Source organism: Morone saxatilis, unplaced genomic scaffold, assembly GCF_004916995.1.
Source record: "Morone saxatilis isolate NCDOM2014 unplaced genomic scaffold, NCSU_SB_2.0 Contig9, whole genome shotgun sequence".
NCBI classification, from domain to species: Eukaryota; Metazoa; Chordata; class Actinopteri; family Moronidae; genus Morone; species Morone saxatilis.
Window position 1 is genome coordinate 14,844,155 of NW_023340268.1, and position 20,025 is coordinate 14,864,179.

Consider the following 20,025-nt stretch of genomic DNA (forward strand, 5'->3'; position numbering starts at 1 on the left):
CGGTGAGTTTCAGCAGCCAATAGAAACGAGGCAAAGGCGGGACATCCTGTGCTTCTACTTAATGCCCTTTAGCCGCCTGTGTGAGTACAGCAATGCCTCTAAAATAACAAACACGTAAAATCAACGTATTTAATGACAATACAATTATATGTACTCTACTATATAAATGTTGCAATGAATGGCACATAGTTAGAGACTTAAGCTACCCTGTGATGTTGTTTTAATTCAGCAGGGATGCGAATCTATAAAGCAAGGGACGTGTATTGGTAAACGGATTTAGGTAACTTAAGTAATATGAGTTTTCTCCAGTCGTAGAGGCATCTGCTACCCCCAAACCAACCCCCCCGAGCATCCTCTTCATCCTCTTCATCCTCTTCGTCACTGGTACTGCTCAGCATCCCGGAAGTTCAGCATCATTTGCTCCTTCAGGAAGAGACGCATCATCGTCAGAGCTTTGACAACAACGGGGACAGTGGCGAAAACATCGGCCTGTCCGGCGGACATTGCGTCTTTCACGCAAGTGGAGTTCATATGAAAAGGGTATTGTTTCCATTTCAGACTAAATGACCGCCTGTCATGTTCGTGGTTTGTGTCAGCAAGCTAGCCCACCGACTAGGATAATGTTTTGCTAGCCAGTGACTTGACACGACATGGCCTGTTCACGAGCTAACCTTAGCTGCCTAGCCACCGTCAATGAGATTATCCTCTGGCTAACTGGGCGTCTTTTATGTGGCATAGCTGTGACTTAGCTCTTTCGTAAAAACCTTTTCTATGCGTTGGTGGCTGTGGGCTCAGTGTGCAGACGATGTTACGTTAGCTGGTTAGCTGAATTGAGCATCAGTCATGACTTGAGTCACTTTCACTTTCGTTTAGCTCACTGAGGAGTCCAGCGTTGGTTTAAAGGGAGGGATGTGGGGCAGGAGGGTTGGTTGTGTTAGCTTTATTCTCATCCAGGAGGAGATGAACGGATGGATGACAGCGATGCAAAGCAGTTGCATCATTTAGGTAAAAGTACAATACCACACCACAAAAATACTCCATTAGGATGGAGAGTCAAATCTGTACTAATCTGCTTTATAGCCCGTCACAAAGCTCATCGGTCATCTGTAAGATTGGTTTCCCAGGGCCCAGGCTTGTTGCCATTTTAGGACAGTGAGCCAGTTGTCTGGGTGGCCTATTTTAAGTCGAGTCACATTTTATTTATACGGCCTAAAATCACAAAGTTGCCTCTGATAGCTTTACAACACCCTCTATTTAGGAATACCCCGCCTAGAGGTGGGTATATGCGCCACGTCACTGCTTGGTTATATATTGTCTGAGATGGTGTGGAAACTTACACTAGAGTCCCTTCCATTGCAAACCTGCTCTATGAATCCATTTTAATGTAATTTGTCATTTTTGCTGTGTGTGTGCGCAACTTAAAAACAAATAATTTCCTCAACTTCTCTGTCATCTGCCCTTTTGTCTTACAGACAAATGAAGTGACCAACAGGATACAATGTCATCGTTCCAGGTGGTGGACTCGTCACCAGGCAGCAGTGTCAGCGTCATGGAAACGTCCAACTTTGCCCACGTAATCTTCCAGAATGTGGGGAAGAGTTTCCTGCCCCAGGCACCCCTGGAGTGTCACTACACCCTGACCCCTTACATCTCTCCCCACCCCAAAGACTGGGTGGGCATCTTCAAGGTACATCACGCACACCGCAGCTGCTTCAAAGACATTGTGCAGCATGATCAATCAAGGACCAGGCTTTTATTAATCTGAATCATTTATGTTACAAAGAGATATTTAGTAATTGGAACTATTCCCAGCCAATTACATAAGTGTTTTCTGACATGTATTATGTGTTAGGATTTTATTAATTGGCCATGGGTTTGCAGTTGGCACATTAACACATACATCCGCCTTGACACTAATGGTTCAGCTCTTCACTACATGCCTTATACCTCACCACAGGCTTTGGTGTGGTTGCTTTGCATGCAGAAAGAGGAAGAGTGTACATGGTGGGCCAGTTGCAGTAGGTCTCGCTGGGGGGCAAACATTTGGTGCTCTTTATGAACCACTCTGATTCTTATTAGGACCTCTTTTCCCCCCACTTCACTTGTTCGTTCCCCTCCGTCTTTCCATCAGTCTTTTCTCTGCTTCCTGCTAACCACCCTACGCTCCGCTCTTTTATCAAGGCCATCAAATCTCACACGTAATTAGCAGGAAATGTGAATTAGGAAACTTAATGTCTCGTAAAGTCAAAAGACAAACATTTTATTGTTGTTTAAGAACTGACTTCAAATCCACCAGCTCAATTAAAAAGGTATAAAGATGCTGGGTTTATATGGAAAAAAGTCAATTGGAAAATTTAATTGTTGTAATCCATGCTAATGAAACCTGTTTGATGGTTGGTGCTTCATGTCAGGGCACAAGCAGACCCCACATCTTTAATCCTTTTGACGTACATGTCTGTCTTTTTGTGTTTTCATAGATTTTTATCAATTTCATTCTTGGAAAAACATGGCAGTGTGTGTATTTATATATTATTAGGATAAACCATTTCACTTGATTCTTCTTTTTTTTCAGTGGGGCATGTATCAGGGGGTCAGTAATTATGTTTGCTTTTACAAATACTAATCATCCACTTTGATTATAATAAAAATGAAGTCATGACACCATTCAAATGCTAATGAAGGCTTGAAGTTTGTTGGAGTGTTTGGGGACTCTAATGTCAAAATCAACAGGTTGGTGAATTATTAAAAACGATTCATTTAGATTGGACTTTCCCACTGAGCAATGATGATGATCATCATGTAAATAAATGTTCTTCAAAAGTTCTTCAAAAGTCTTTTTGCCTCCCAGAGGCAAAACCTTTGTGCAGAGATGACTCAGGGAGAGAGCATTTCCCCCATCTTACCCTTCACATCTATAGGCGTTACCTGTTCCGGAGAGACAGACTAAGCAATACAGCTGACTTGCTATGATGATGACTCAGACTGCACAGACAGCCACTGTTCATTTGAGTTGTGCGCAGACACCCCCTAGTGGCTGAAAATGTGCATAGTCCAATAATAATGGCATAACAAACTTGCTCCTAGAGGATGGTGCACTCAGACATTATTCACATTCAGTGTATACACAGTAAACATCCACAGAGTAGACTCTAATCAAGCTAGACATGTTTTCTTTTGTTTTCCAAAATGGTGACATTTTTTCTGTAAATCACCAGTAAATTGCCTTTGTTGTTTTCCTTTGTCTGTCAAGTGAAAGCATATTTTAGTTTGAGTTTGATGTCTGACGCACACATACACCGTTTCCTAAAAAAGCCCCGTGGAGGTTTTTGGTTGTGGCATGTTTGTTGGGGCAGCAGGGAGAAACCCGTTGTGTAAGTGTATAATTAACGTGTCATCGTGCTGTTCCCTCACACCTTGGCTGAATGATTGATAGCTGCTTTGCCTGTGATTATTTTATAACATCACTCCTGTGTTGGAATGCCACACCATACCTAACCAAATGTCAGTCAACTCCACTCTGCAATTAGCAAAATTATTTATGTCTGTTCTGTCTTAAGCAAACACACGTGAGCACACAAGAAAAGTTGGCAGGAGTCTATCAGCTAGCCTCTCACTAAGATACTGCTGGATGTGGAAAGAATGTTCTTGGCCCTGGTTTTCCCACTGAAAATAAGCATTTGTTTGGAATAGTATTATACTAAGTGTAATGGGTGGATAAGACAAACACTACAATTAGGTATCATGCAACAGCATTATTGAAACATAAATTTTGACAAATGTTTTGAGTAGCTCGGTTGATTTACTGTTGCCAGTTAAAGCTTCACATTGCTTCGTCAGGTATTCTATTCTTATTTTTATTTTTATTTAATTTTAGTTAATAAAGTTATTTAACTGTTAATTAGATTGTTGTTTATTTAAATATTTAACTGCAGAAATGGTTTTATGTGAAGATGGGAAAAATTTACCGGCATGTTATTATTTAATCTTTAAAAAAGTTATGGCTCATTTAAAACTCAACAAAAGTAAGTAACCCCTCCTAGTTTCTGGTGGATCCTATAATTTCAAGTATAGCATAGTCAACCAACTGTCTGAACATGTAATATTATATGATTACTATGTGGCAGCTGTCCAAACGGGAAACTTTCTCTTGCACCACTTTTCTCCAATTTTAAAATGTAAAAAAAAAAAGTCTCATAGTACCACAAGTGGTAGAGTTATCCACAGCTGAAGTGCAGTTATGTAACATCACAAACATGTATTGCACATGTGAGTTGAAACGAGGTATGTGTGTGTGAGTGTTTGTGCGTGTGTGCGTGAGTGGTCCAGACAGGGAGAGTGTGCGGTTGTGTGCGACAGATTTACGACGCAGGACCTGAGTTATGATGTTCACAACTCCCTTTCATCATCTGTCACCTAACAACACATGAAATCCATGGAATTACATTTCCCTTGCCATTTTGTGTAAAATTTTCACCTTTTCTTCCCTCGCTCTTATTCTTTCCCCCTCTTCTCATTTCCACGTGGGTTGTTCTCTGCCGACTCACGAGTCTGCGCATGTGTGTACACGCATGCAAAGCCACACACACCCCTGCCCTACCACCCCATTCTCACACCTTTGCTGCCCCTCTTTTGTGTGAGCCCAAAAGGGGCAGGAACTGAGCGGAAGGAAAGAGGAGGAAGCGGTGGTGTGTGGAAGAATGAGGGGGCATGGTTTTAAATGTTTCCATTCTTGCCTTGAACATAGTATATAATCCTCCAGCTTTCTTTATTTAGTGTGTGTTTTTTTTTTTTTTTTAAATCGAATCATGACAAGTAGTAATGTCATCTGGTTATTAACTGTTTATGTTAATTCAGAACAAAATGTGAGTCATGATTTTTTTTCCCACTAAATATTATGCTTTACATCGTCCAGTTGGGCGCTATTTTCTGTTGTGGATCAATATTTCCGTTGTGGTTTACATACTGTTTACATACTCAGGTGGGTTGGAGCACAGCCAGAGATTACTACACATTCCTTTGGTCTCCTATGCCTGAAAACTACGAACCAGGAAGTAACATACACAGGACTGTGGTGTTTCAAGGTACACACACACACACACTCACACTCACACACACACACACACACACAGACTATGTAAACCACTATACAGACCCAGGGTATTCCAAAGTAACTCCTCCATTTTACGGCGCGTATAAAAACCAGCACTTTTATTTAATAAGGGAACACAACCGCAAACGACGGCCTGGGACCTGAGCACCTCTCAAACCACACACATACACACACACAGGTTGAGGGCCTGCAAACTGGTTTTACTGGGCCTGGAACGGTCAGATATTACACAGTGAAAATATGAGAGCATGCTGTGGTGTGTCAGTAGTCAGTAAAACCGGTTGGCTGCCGGATGTTCTGTACTTACTCCTCCGTCTTAGAGAACCAGGCCTAACATGCGAATGATGTGCTCCAGTGAAATCTCACAGTGTAGCACTGTGTGTGAAGACATTGTAGAAGTGTTAAATGAAATAAGTGCTTCTTGATTAAGTGACTATTAAATAAAATAAAAAAAGAACATTTCTAGCTTGGTCAACTTCTAGAGAAGGCAATTTCTGAAGGATCTGGGGGTGTGAATGCTGGCTGTTGAAAAGCTGACGCTGAAATGCTGGCTTTAATTTCTATTTAGAAACTGAAGAAATATTCTAGTTGGAAAAGTGGAAAAAATATAATTACTGTGAATGGGATTGAAAAGTTGAATATATCTGAAAAAGTATGAATGTAGTTTTTAATTGAAAGTATGAATTATTAGAAGAAAAAAATAAAAAGAGAATTTAACACAAACACACACACTCTTTATCTCTTTGTAGGTTATTATGTTCCTAAATCCGATGGAGAGTTCTACCAGTTTTGTTACGTCACACATGCTGGTGATATCAGGGGAGCCAGCACGCCCTTCCAGTTCAGGTCAGCCACGCCCACCGAAGAGCTGCTGACTGTTACAGAGGATGACAGCAACTCAGACATACTGGTCGTCACCACCAAGACTGGCTTGCTAGAGGTACGGCAAAATGTAAAGGATCCCATAGGGTACTAGATACTGGATACTAGATAATAGGTACTAGATCCCCACCAGAATCAAGAGGTTCTGTTTTGTACCAGAGTGTGACCTCTGAACTCTCTGAGTATTGGCATTAATAAGCTATTAAATGACTGTACTTCTAGATTGCCGTAGGCCCAACCCACACTATATCGTACAAACCAAAATTAATTTTATATAAAACTCTAGACAAATGTGCATCTGACAACTAACTGTAATAAAAATGACCAAACTAAGTGACTCTTAATCTTAATCTTTTAATCCTTGAAGACTAAAAAATCTTCAAGGAACAGGTATCATTCTTTTTCTCTACCCATAACTTCCCTCTTGCCTGGCAGCATGTGGAGGAGGCACAGCAGGAGCGCAGGGAGCTGATGAAGGCCATGCGTATCCTCCAGGAGGAGAAACAGCAGCTGCAGGAGGAGCAGAAACGACTGGCCAGGGAAAGGGAGCAGGAGAGGGAGACGTGCTCGCTGCTGCGGACACACAACCAGGTTGGAGAGAGTAGTGGTCTGTATTATATCTGGATATAATAGATATGGTTTGTGAATGCATGTATATAATTAAATTTGGTGTTTAAGTTCGAGTTATTTGTGCAACATTGAGTAGAAACTCTGTTCCACCACCTCCTTCTATCACAGGTGATCATCATCATCTAATTAACCATCATAGAGAAAGAATTACTGCTTTTTAATTCAAAGTCAAAATAAAAAATACATTCTTTCAATAATTCAATTAGTTAGGCAGCTAACACAAAAAATGCTCCAACAACTGAGACAGTGAGACTTAAGGTGTGTTTTAATGTGTTTGTGTATGTGCAAATATATGCAAGTGTGTGGGGGTGTGGTGTGTACATAAACAGACTAGTCTCTATTTGCACATGTGTGTGGAGCCGGTTCCTCACCAGTGATCACAGGTCTGAAAACTTCAAAGGGCCAAATTTATGAATAATCTGTGTCCATGTTTGAGAGACACATTGTGTGTGTGTGTGTGTGCACGCCAGTCTCTCTCACCCTCTTTAACGATCTGTCTCAGTGGGCCAGAACGGAATTGGGTCGCAGTTTTCTTGGGCATCTGGCGTCAGGGACGATGCCATCGCAACCACAGAGTGAACAAACATGACGTCAAACACACAAACACACACACGCTCATACGCGTACACAAACGGCCCCCCTTCTCTCTCACACTCGCATTCAGGTTCCGCACCACAGGGCCCCCTCTAATGTGCATTCACACATGCACAAGCGTGCACACACACACTCAAGCACAAACACACTCATTATGCCACCCGCTTGCAAACCCTTTTAGTCTGTGTGTGGAATGAGAGGAGGGTAGTCCGCAAAACCGCCTGCCTGAAAAAAAGGGCCCTGCCCAGCCTCAGGGACAAACACCACTCAGTCACGCGATTCAGTGGCCACTGCTTTCTCACTGTCTATTTTCTCCCCTGTCTGTCTGTCAGTCTGTCCTTCTCTTTCTCACTCAATTTTCAACGAGTTCTTTTGCTGAAGTAAAGAAAACAAATATATATTTTGGAACATTAATCAGAATTTTAGTGTTTTCAATTTCTACAGAAGTTGAATCTACTTTTTTTAGATCCCCCCCCCCATCACTCACTCACTCACTCACTCACTCACTAGGATGAGTCAGATTTTGAGATGCTCATTTGATAAGCAGTAACTTGGCACACACACCTAAAAAACAGTCAACTCAAGGAATCTCAATGAAAGCAGAGGGGGTTGTTGGGGGGGGTGAAACACTCAAACTTGCCAAGAGGTGTGTGAGTTTGAATCCAGTCTCTTATCGCCCCCTAGTGCAGCCCTCTGATCTAGGCTCAGAGTAGGAGCAGGCTGCTTTGAGTTAGTCCGCTGCTCTTGACAAAATCGCCATAAATTACGTGGTAATACGCACACACACACACACTGTTATTACCGTGCTGCTTTTCATTCAACAGGCATGTTCATCTGTAGATATACGACTTGTGTGAGTAGGTGTGTGTCTCTTTTTGTAGACCATTTACACTAGGTGTAGCTCATGCCATGCTGATGAAAATGTCCTAAGTTTAACATGAAAACATAAGTACATATTTTGTGGCTGCTAATTTTACGACTACACTTTTTATAAGGTCTTTATGCACTGCTAAAGTGCTTCCCAAACGCCAGCCATAAAAATCATACAGTAATCTCTGCAGAGCCAAGCCCAGAGGGAGACAGGCCGGAGTATGCGTTGGTGTATGCATGTGCGCTCTGTGTCTGTTTCGGATTGATGGCTGTACTTTGCTAGCTGTCTGTCTCCATATGTCCAAATGTGTAGCTATGTGTCAGTTTTTGTATAGCTCCCATGTATGTGTGAGTGAGTATATGTGTGCGCACGCTACAGATAGAAAGGAGGGCGTGTTCAGAGAGGTATGTTCTGTCATCAATATTTGCTGTGGATGATTTAATGTCCTTCACTGCTGATTAGCAGCAAGTTCAAACAAGGCCTTTCCTCGGCAGGCCCACCGCATGGAGAAAACAGACCTTACGCTCGCAGGAATTTGAGTTTGCTGATACTAGACAGGTTTTTCTTGCATGCGTTCACCACATACTGTTTCACTCTAACCCTAACCCTAACTTCAGATAATGAATGTGTGTTTTGCGTCAGTCAAAAGGCTCACATGAGTCATGATTACTCATGATAACTGGTGATTTGTGATTAATAAGATGAGACTAAATTGATCCCCTGAGGGAGAACTCATGTTACAGCTGCACTAGAAACAGGCTGTAGAGCTGAGAAACAGAAAAAAATAACAATTCACAGTGGAATAAAATGTAAAAAACTGAATAAAATGAGATTTAAAAGTTACTTTTCATTTATACATTACAATATTATGGACAGTACACATCCATTTATACCATTATACATGTGCAAAAAATAATAAGTCCAGTAGTGCAAATTTCTATGCAACAAAACCTTCATGATACATTTCCTTGATGAAGGCTGTTGAAGTAGTTTTAGTTTGTGGCAACTGAGCCTAGCTATAAATCATAAATACAAGGTGCATAGAAACAAATATATATGGCAGGGTGACATATAATATGTACTACATATGCAACATGACTGCCACAGATCACATGAAATCTTACCATCTGTGATTAATCATGAGTATTGCAAAAGACTTTGTTCAGCTCTCCTTCTCTGCCAAGTTCAGCTCGCTCATGCAGCGGCTGTGATTGGCTGGTAGAGCCTGTCACAGTGATCCACAGCTGCTTCTCTGTCGCGCAGGAGCTGCTGCGCTCGTCGCAGGGCCTGTCAGAGGAGAGGGAGGAGGTGAGGAGGAGGCTGACAGAGGCCACGGACCGGGTCCGCCAGCTGGAGGAGGACCTGCTGGGAGTCACCCAGAGAGGCCTGCAAAAGGAGACGGAGCTTGACTGGTGAGTAGAGAATGCAAACACGTGACCATCAATCATCCAAACTGATCTGTTTGTTTGAGGACATGATCGTTAAACTGACTGTGTTTGAGGAGAATTTCTTTCCTGCCTTCGGCTTCCTCGACATCTTCATCATTCCACACAAATAACAAACCACAGCCAACCCCTGACACAGTCAATTTTAAAAATAAGCTTAACAAAGCTAGCATTTATTCCACAGATATTGTAGTGCATTGCATTAAATGCTTGTCACTTCCTCAACCCCCTTAGATGATGGATTAGGGGGTGGTGACCATGCAGCATAGCCTTTTGGCAAAAACAGATTTAGCTGACATTCAGTGGGTTGTGGTTAATAATTTAGAACCTTGTTAACACATAGTAGTATAATTAAAAAATACTTCTGAAGTTGTCCTCTTAGTCCATAAACAGTTGCATGAATAGCTTGAAAATGAGTGTACTATAATAATGTCGGTGGATAGGAAAAGTGTACCAAAGTTATTTTCTTTTTTTGTCACAGTCTGCGTGACCGTCTGAAGAAGCTGACAGCAGAGAGAGACAGCCTGGAGAGCCAGCTGAAGAACGAGAAGGACGAGAGAGACCTCTACAAGGTGGTAGGCTGATCAGAGCTAACAGGCTGGCTGAAGGAAAAGGTGCATTTTGACTAACAAAGCCTGTGTAATTCTTTCTTCTGATTTTTGCATTTTCTCTGTGTTGTCTCGTGTGTAGGCCCACCTGCGCAGCACCGAGCTGGAGAACACTAAGCTGAGTGCAGAGCTGCAGATGCTGAAGGCAGTGGAGCTGAACCGGGAGGTGACCATTGCCCAGTTCCAGGAGGAGCTGGAGAGGCTCAGGGCCTGCGTTGCCCAGCGGGACAGCCTGGAGAAAGAGCTGCTGGCACACAAGGCTGACAAGGTAATAGTGGTTGTCTGAAATGTTTGTCTGTTATCTTGTGTGTTAGCATTCATGTGTGTACCTGCATAGTAAAACCAGTTCATATATATCATTTTCCCTCTACATGTCTTCAGGCAGAGCTGGCCCGTGTGCGTGAGCATCTCCGTCAGGCAGAGGAGCAGCTCCAGGCGTCCCGGCAGCAGGCCTCCCTCCTGGCCTCGGAGCTCCGCGACTCAGCCAGTGCACGTGACCACACGATGACTGAGCTGTACCGTGCCCGCTTGGAAGCCGACAAGCTCCGTGCCAGTCTAGCTGATGCTCAGGCCGAGTGCCAACGTATGGAGAGCCAGTTAGACCGCATGAGGAGCACTGCACAGAAGGAAGTGGTCAGTGTCCGACTTCCTTATTCGGTATCAATGCCAATGGCTGCGAGAACTCTAAAGCAAACCATTTTCCTGTGGGAATTTTCACATTGTGTTTCAAAATTTCCTCTTAATTTCCTTCTCTCCCAGGGTGTTGGGACCAGTGGGGAGATGACACCCAGCATCTTGGTGGTGTCAGAGGCAGAGGCCGAGCTGCAAAGAGAGGTGGAGGAGCTGAAGCTGCGTCTTCATATGGCTGCTGAACACTACAAGGAGAAGTACCGGGAGTGTCAGCGCCTCCGCAGGCAGGTGGCCAAACTAAACACTACTGAGTCACAGGGGGTGAGTGCCGTGCAGTAAAAGTCATGTGAAAAGAAAAAAGAAATATAACACACAGGTCAATTTATCCCTAAACCAATTACATTTACTTTTTGTTGATACATTGTTGTTATTTGTATTTTTGCAGGAGCCAAAGAGAAATGCATCCACTGAGACAACACAGGAGCCACTGACCCCTAGTCCAGAGTCACCAACAGGAGGTATACACACAAGAATTAAATCAAAGACTGTCGTACTGACTATGTAATCTTGTGAGTTTGACTCTTACTTTGTGTGTTTTTACAGGGAATATAGCTTCTGCAGTCCTACAAGAAGTCGCTGAGATGACAATCACTCCAGAACTTAGTAACAGTGAAACCACACATGCTGGCGCATACATCAGCACAGAGAAGGAAGAAATGCAGAGAGATAAGATTCCAAATGACAGGGCCGAGGTGGAGGCTGAGGGAGAATTAAACCAAGGAGAGGTCAGACAGAAAGAAGACAAAGAGAAAGAGGAGAAAAAGTACAGCCTGCCGGAGGAGAGCCTGAGGATGGCGAGCTGGGTGGAGGTGGAGAACGAGAGGCAGAGTGCCGAAGAGAACAGCGAGGCGGAAATGTCAGGGAAGGCAGAGAAAGTGAGAGATGTCGCAGAGGAGCAGGTGCCGCTGGAGGTGGAAGGGACGAGCATGGGAGAGGCAGAGAAGGAACAGACTCGCTCGGTGGAGGAGGAGTTGGCGATGATGGAAGAGAAGTGGAGGGAGCAGTGTGCGATCAATGAGACACTCAAACAGCGGCTCGCCAACGAGGAAGAACGATTCAGAGTAAGACGCACACTTATGCAGAGTGGATGGAAGTATGAGGGATCAGTGCTCCTCTTTTAGACTTAGTTGATTTAGTTCATAAAATGTCCCAAAATAGTAAAAGGAAAATGCTAATCATAGCATTGCTAATCATGCTAATCATTAATTCCTCTTTCCTCACAAAGATTATGTCAAACAATACAATAACAATTCCAAAAATTGTAAAACAAGAACAAAGAGAAAATCTTCACACTTGACAGGCTGGAATCAATACATTTTTCTTGCTCAATTTAATAAATCTTAAAAATCAAAAATAGTCTTACCATTGTTGACTCAGGGAAAGTCATGCAGCACTTGGATTGTGTGTGTGTGTGTGTGGGTTGGTGTGTGTGTGTGGGTGTGTGTGTGGTGTTGTGTGTGGTGTGGTTGTGTGTGTCGTGTGGTGTGTGTGTGTGTGTGATTCAATATGAACTTGGTGCGACTACGTGGGTCTCTTGCATTTTGCGTGCAAATGTCCGCCAAAGTACTTACCAGCATTTAATCTCCATGAGTGAGTGTGTGTTTATCGCCGCTGTAAATAAGGCTCTCCCCTGTCTTTGATAGAGTCTCCTGTCTGAGGCGAATGCCCCGGGCCCCGAGCCGCTCTTAATGGCCCCGGAGACTGACAAGAGAGGCAGCCGCAGAGCGCAGTGCTTTACGGCTGTTTACATCAGCCACCCAGAGGATGGGTGAGGGAGAGGAATAGACAGGGAGAGGGGCGGAGGGGGGGTTACACTGTTGCAGAATCCCTTCACCTGAACTTAACCCTCTAATGCTGCGCCGTAAATTTATGGAAGAGGGGGAGAGCGAGAGAGGACAAAGGCAGATGAAAGAGAATGACGGAGGGGAAAGCAAAAGAGGCAAACAGAATTTAAGAGTGAAAAAAGTAAGATAGACAGACATGAAGCAGAAAGAGAAACCGGGAGAGGAGGGGATTTGGAACCTTTGTAATGGGATGAAATGAGAGAAGAGCAGGCAACTAGTCATGTAAACTATCCCACAGGGTCAGTGCTGTTAGAAAGTAAGAGATTTACTACGATCCCCCGGTCTGCTCTCCTCTGCAGTGCTCCTCCAGCCTGCCCTGGACACTGACCCTGTTTCTTTGGCTTTCGCAGTGTGTTTTACTGTAAGCACCACACATTTGACGCTGCGCCAGGTTAAATAAAACTCAACTGACCAAATATTATGTTCACTCGCTTGCCTGTGTGTATGCCTACTGGTATTCCTCTTCGTCAGTTGACACAAATGGAGTGGAAATCCAACCTGGAAGCAGGGGATGTGAACAGTGAATCAATAATACATTTCTTTTAGTTTATTACAACAACAACAATTAGTTTATTAATGAATTACTCCACAAAAAAATTATCAACAAGGTTATAAATTAAATGTGAATGACAAGGCAAAAACAAGAGATTTTAAGTTGACTTGGCCAAATTGTGATCACCTTTTTCTGGCATTTTATAGAGTAGAAGATGTATCAGTTAATCGAGAGAGTAGGTAAGATTAATCAGTAATTAAAATGAAATTAACAAGTAATTATTGATGCTGGCATCTATATCCTCTTAAGGAAATCTGATCTGTTATTAACTGTGCCCTGATGGTACTGTGTTTTTCTGGTGCCCCGTCTGTAGGTGCAGATGGCAGAGCGAGCCAGCGAGGTGACGGAGCTGAAACGCAACCTGGCCCAGGCCCTCAGAGACAAGGAGCAACTACAGGAGGTAAAGCAGCAGCACACCATTTATATATCGGTTCTTCACAATTGAAACAGAGCAGTTTTTGATAATGAATGTGAATTAGGGTTATCATTTTATTTTAGATAAGCCACCTGAATTTAAACTACAGAGATCTGAACATATAGCTTCTGACAGGAGAAATGTAGATAATGTAGGCTCTCAGTTGAATTCCATAGCAATACCATCACATTCAATTATGTGCAGCACTTCAGTGCAGTGTACTCCTTCTGTAGCCGTTCCTTCCCTTCTCCATACTCCCCACCACCCACTAATTAATACATCTATACTTGCTTCTTTTGCCCACCGGTACAGTGCCATTAGACAGTGCAAATGCCACACGACGTGTCTGTTTCACCTTACCAACCCTGGTTTAAATGTTAAACCTGATAGCAGCGCACTAATGAAGTCATCAAGAGAGGACGTCAGGGGAGGAATAGCGAGAGGAAGGAGGGAGGTAAAAGAGGGAGAGGGCGAGTGCCTCCATCAGCAAAGCCAGAGCAGAGGGAGCCAGAATCTGACACCCATTACAGTAATGAGTAGGGTACTAATGCTCTTGCTTCAGTTATAATCACAAAGGGCAGAAATAGTGTAGAGGGAAACTTAACTCTGAGCTGAAAATACTTACTCCCTGTGTGGTTCCAACAGTGAAAATGTTCTATGGAAACACTGACTGACTTTCCTTCACACAGCTATTCTCATCAGTCCCTCTCTCTTCAGACAGATAATGTTGGCTTGGAGTAAGAATCACAGCTAGACACTGTACTTAAACACAGAAAATAATGAAAAATATGTACAGTATGAACAATTTCAAGATAGCTTTTAAGAACTTAAGGAAAAAGTGTTGAAAGTATGTGTTAGATGTCTGAACTATGTATTTATGCTGTAGCATCTGTTTAAAATGTGGCTTTTTTGTATGCAAGTTTGCTCAACTGGACAGCATAGAATACTGAGTAACAGGAAATCTCCGTTTACAATATGTAGTTTATCCCTTTGAGGTACTGTGACACTGGATCTTGTCCCCTCTTCAGGAGCTGCAGCGCTTCGTGTCCAGACAGAGGGAGCAGGAAGCTGGCGTTCAGGGTGCTGAGATGAGGCAGCCGATGGTGCTTCGCTACCCCCTGCCATACCCTCAGGACCCCTCTCCTCCACCACTGGTGCCACAGAGGCCTGCTGAGTTGCAGTACGGCAATCCCTACTCCACTGACACCACACGAGGTTGGAAGGGTTAAAACTTTGATCAGTAGTTCTTTCATGCTCTTCGTCTGTCTGTTCTCCTTAAGCTGCTGTCTGATCAGGATGGTAACACTTCATCGCCTTACTGTTTTTCTAGACCGTGTGGACGTTGCTCTGTCTCCTGAGCACATGTCCCGTCCTCCACCTGAGGCCCCACCCTGCGCCCCTCCCTGTGCACCCCCAATCACACCCCCGAGCCCAGGCCCTGGGGCACCAGGCTGGGACCGAGAGGTGGTCTGCATCCAGCCCTCCCGCACCACGAGTCCCCCTGAGAGCCTGGAGCATCCACAGGAGGAGCCACAAAATGTAAGTGCAGACAAACAAACAAGCTATAGACAGACAGATTAATCGGTCAGACCCATCTGCATAGACAAATTCCATTTAAAACAACATGTTACATGTTAAGATAACCATGTTTATTAGACGGTAATGTACAATGTATAATAGAATTATACATGACTTTTCTTCGTTTTGATAGCAGCTCTCTAAATACCGACATCGGTCGTTAAAAACCCATATCGGTCGACCACTAATACAAGCGTCAGTTTGATCTCAGTAGAGCAGTATGTCTGGGTATCCTTTTGTAGAATTTCACCCATACATCAAAGCAACATAAATGCATAACAAACTATCTGTGATCGCAGCGTATGCCTTCCTCCCCTCGCTTTGTGTTTTCAGCATCCGAAGAATTGCTGTCACGATAATCCCTCTCCCTCTGTCTCTGGAGTGCTCCTCCTCGCTGAATGAAGGGAATAGTTGCTCGCCCTTAAAAGATGAAGCTTTGAACTCATTTGCATAAAGCTCTAATTAATGTCACTCCCTCGGAGCTCAAGAGAGAGACGAAGATAACAAGGGCTTGGAGAGTAATTAGGGGAGATTTTGCAAAGGGACAGACCTAAGATCAGTTTGTGTCTGTCGGATTACATCTTTGGTTGTTTCGGAGCAAACTGAATAGAGACATTGTGCTTTAAAATAGAAACATAACACATACTTGCCCATTTTCTCCTTTTTTGGTTAACATATTTTAAGGTTGTGTGTGTGTGTGTGTGCATACAGCTCTCCGAGTGAATAGATGGCCACTATTTCCCATCCTTCTGTGTGTGTTTGTGTTGTGTTTCATAGGCTGCCGATGGGGCTCAGCCGTCCTGTGATCATCAGTCCAGTAGACGTAGTGAAGCCAGGAGCAGCTTCTGCTTTGACTCCAGGTAGTGTGCCTACCCGCACACATAAAAAAATAGGCTTAAGAATGAATAGACTTTTTAAAATCAAGGCATTTCACTTAAAGACACATGATGAAGAAATTAGATTTCACAAGCAAAGACAAAGAAACTCATCAAAAGAGTAGCAAAGAGAGGTTAGGGAGGTTCTTCCAGTAAATCAGTTAATCCCTGGGCCAGTAGTGAGCCAAACAAGACTAATATGAAAATATAAAAGTGAAAATCCTCAACTGTTTGGCCTGTTTATTGGTGGCTAGCTGACTTCACATCTTAAGAACGTGGCAGACTTTTTTGATTATGTTAATTCAAGGGTTAAATTCCTGATCCCATTGTATGACGTCAGAGTATCACTTGAAAATCTCATGTTTGTATGTTTTACCCTGGGCTTTAAATAGTTGACCTTTTTGGAAAAATGTGTTTACTTTCTTGTTGAATGTTACCACCGTCATATTTATCCATCAAGCTCTGTTAAAAAAAACAAAAAACAACTGCTCATCTTTGCATTTTTCTACAAATAAGAAACATTGTTTGTTTTGATGTATCAAACAAAAATTCAAAAACATGTAACAAACTTAACAGTTACAGCAACATTTGTATGCACTTATGTATGCACATGCACTATATGTATATACAGTATACACAATACATATATGCCATATGTACACACACATACTCTAGTTTTAACTAAACTGAATAACAAAACTGTCTCACCTGTCTCCGTACCCTCTCTTTTTCTTTCTCCAGGAGCAACGTTCACAGGCGCTGCCCGTTATGCGAGGTCATCTTCCCACCCCATTTTGAGCAGCGCAGCTTCGAGCAGCACGTGGAGAGCCACTGGAAGGTCTGCCCAGTCTGCTCCGAGCAGTTCCCCCTCAACTGTCAGCAGCAGCTCTTCGAGAGGCATGTCCTCACGCACTTTGACGGCCACGTGCTTAACTTCGAGCAGATCGAATGAAGGACGTAGAGGGCAGACATAGTATTCTGACATACCGTATGGGTAAATGTATGTTGTCAGCTATTAGTTCATTTTGATTGGGGTTCGGTTAAGTTGTCTTGTTAATATACAATCAGTAGCACTTTTTTGCAATCTTGACAAAGGTTAGAAAGAATGTAGTCGACTCCTGAAAGGAAGCAGTTTGTCTTTTGGCGGCTACTCCACCAAGATGTTTATTAAGTAGGGTAGCTTTCACCTTAATACACAAGTGGGTAAAAGGATCTTTAACACTCGGGAATAGTGCCATGGTCCTTTACTTTTTTGTATAATTTTTATGCTCATCTTTCTGCTTCAAGGGGCAAAGGCACCGTTGGTAGTGCATGTATTTATTCTGTGTTCAAAACAATTCAAACTACTGCAGTTCAAGCTAAAAGAGTGAATTATAGCAGGAGCTTGAGCCAGGGCTTTGAAGATAAAAACATTTTAGTACGTTAATGTCCCCGTTCTTTAACTACCTTGAAGATTTCTTTAACTATAAGTCGGATTCTCTTGTGATAAAGCAGCCAAGACATCTTCATCTTTTAATTCTCCACGATTCAAAAGCTCGGAAAGACAGAAGAATTATGAAAAAGATTTTTTTTTAAGTGTAAATGCAGAGGGAGATCTGAATATGCGATGTCTTAAAAGAGTCAATTAATTTGGTGTGATTTTTTTTTTTTTACTTGAATGGGAAGTGATTTCTCCCAAACTACAGTACTGCTGTAAGTGTTTTGCAAAGACGTCAGATGGTTTAAACAAAAACAGCACTACGTTTTCATGTATCTGCACTAAATAAGGCTTTATTCTGAATGTACTGTACATATGAAAATGAGTATAAGTTGTGGAGAGACCTGTGAGTTACTGTCGTGACCCTGCATTGTTACTTCCCTCATGTTTTAGTGATGAACGAGTGACTGATTGATGATGTTTTACTTCGGTAAGAAGCTGGGCAAATAGACTGCAGGACACTGTTACGGTCATGTTTATGGTTAAGTACTTCCACATTTTAAAATTAGAGTTGTGAAAAAAAAATAATAATAATCAGTGTGCAGGTCCACATTATGAGTGTCATTTATGTGTGTCCACAGGGCTCCATGCCATTGCTTGTCTATTTTCTGTCATTACAAAGTGACCCATCAGTGTTGTATTCAGGCTTTAAAAATTGCACATGCCCAGTAATCACAAGGCAAATGTGTGTCATGTGTCCGATGCAGCCCTTTTCATGTGAGAATGTCAGGACAGTGGTTGAAGTGTGTACTGCAAAGATCTTTATGAATAAAGTAAGCTTGTCTAAATGCATTCAACTGTAATGTCTTCGATTTATTTGGGTCGAAAAGGGAAGAAATAAAACGACAGTCAGTCCGAGCTAGAGAGCTTTTTAATTTATTTTTCAGTTTTTTTTCAGTCATTTCCTGTTTACATTTAAGCAGCTTCTCTTTTATATAGAAAGACAGTTTGACATCATTTACAAGTTACTCTGCTCAGAACCTGTTGTCCCCCCATACAAAAAGGAAACATTGGTCTCCACGTTACATACGAAAATATAATTTAAAAGCACTTGACAACAGACACACGTTACAATACATTCACTGTACACGGTATACTGAAACTCCTCCCTCATCTCCTCCTTCTGCACACAGCCTCCTCTCCTCCTCTACCATATGTGTAATACTGCAATTGGCCCCCGTGTAAAGCTGAAACTATTGCCATGGTGACGCCGGTGTCGGTGAAGCGGGGATGGTTTTACGAGTGTTTGACAGAGCACCCAACGGGAGACTCTCAGTCTCCGTTCCATCTCGGGTCTGTCTCTGCTCTGATCCCAGCCACGGAAACTCTTCCCCTACGCTGAAAGGCAGGAATGGAGCTTTTTCTATCACACGCAAACCATTATCTCAGGGTTACTTTCAGGGTAGTCCACAGATGTACTCTGAAACTGACACCAAGATTTTAGAGATCTCGGTTCACTTATTGGGGCTTCAGAATAGACATGGATGTCATTCAGGCCTCATTTGTGCTTATCTGTAGGTAGCACACTACGTAAACGCATTATAAGTACAATACAGGCGCATGGTAATTACTGCAATAAGAGGGGGTTAATATATGTTCATTTAATGCCCTAAATAAATTAGGGGACTAAACATAACAAATAAGAGAAAAAAAGCAAGTTGGGTAGTGCCAAGTAAAGTTTTTTAAGAAAGGTCTCTTTGCCATGCTATCTCAATGGTTTCCATGGCAATAGCAGCTTGGAGGACAGGAGGGTGTGTGCGAGTCAGAGGTCACTGTACCCATCACACGAACAGAAGAGAAAAAGCTCATGCTTTGAGCCTTCCGCAGAATAACAACGTTGTGCACGATGAGGGAAATTATGTCATGAATCAATGTGTCTTGGCATGCAGCGTTGCACCGCTCTTGTTTTTCTAGAGGCAATGAATGATGAAGTCCCAGTCAGGAGGGCAACAAGTTGGCCACTGCTACACAACATGATGCAAGGCTGCCAGCCAGCCAGCCAGCCATCCTGCTCCACAGGAGTCCAAACCAGCGGCCTGGTGCAGAAAACAATGATCCGAGCACGGAAACACACAGAATACAGTAACACTCTACAGGCTGATGACTTGGATACTGCTGAAAACACACACACACGCACACAGACACACGCACGCACACACACACACACACACAATGAACTGGAATGCTCTTGTCTACAACACACACAGATGACAGGTTGTAGATGGTAATCTCTTTCAAATATGAATCCACCCTCTTCTGACACACATCGTTTCTCTCGTCACGACACAGAAAGCATGCATGAAAACATTCCGTCGATGTACATCCACTCATCTGCACATTCTGGAGGCGCGGTGAAGAAGAAAATCATTGCCACACGTTTGGCGACCTCCAGGGTGAAACCATTACAACCCCCGCCCTTCACCACCCCCCCACCCTCTCGTCCCTCCCTCCCC

General features: G+C 43.0%; 1 protein-coding gene across 2 annotated transcripts; it reads left to right on the forward strand.

The window, feature by feature from the left end:
* The first annotated feature begins 96 nt into the window (after window positions 1-96).
* tax1bp1a (Tax1 (human T-cell leukemia virus type I) binding protein 1a) lies at window positions 97-18,364 on the forward strand. 2 transcript variants are annotated; one of them, XM_035681530.1, is made up of 17 exons: window positions 97-540; window positions 1,473-1,687; window positions 4,979-5,081; window positions 5,860-6,050; window positions 6,428-6,583; window positions 9,351-9,499; window positions 10,014-10,107; window positions 10,223-10,408; window positions 10,522-10,773; window positions 10,900-11,091; window positions 11,216-11,288; window positions 11,374-11,891; window positions 13,541-13,627; window positions 14,671-14,857; window positions 14,973-15,181; window positions 15,998-16,080; window positions 16,837-18,364. In XM_035681530.1, exons 2-17 carry the CDS (start codon window positions 1,499-1,501, stop codon window positions 17,045-17,047), a joined length of 2,880 nt encoding a protein of 959 aa, XP_035537423.1. In that variant the 5' UTR covers window positions 97-540; window positions 1,473-1,498; the 3' UTR covers window positions 17,048-18,364. The 2 variants fall into 2 exon arrangements, with proteins under 2 accessions (XP_035537423.1, XP_035537424.1); XM_035681531.1 differs by having other exon boundaries at window positions 10,014-10,104.
* Window positions 18,365-20,025: the final 1,661 nt, after the last annotated feature.

Bases quoted from the DNA above. Each gene is read 5' to 3' on its own strand.
- tax1bp1a (XM_035681530.1), top strand. From the start codon at position 1,499: ATGTCATCGTTCCAGGTGGTGGACTCGTCACCAGGCAGCAGTGTCAGC. The intron at 5,082-5,859 runs GTACACACACAC...ATCTCTTTGTAG, and splicing joins CAGGACTGTGGTGTTTCAAG to GTTATTATGTTCCTAAATCC. The intron at 11,892-13,540 runs GTAAGACGCACA...CCCCGTCTGTAG, and splicing joins ACGAGGAAGAACGATTCAGA to GTGCAGATGGCAGAGCGAGC.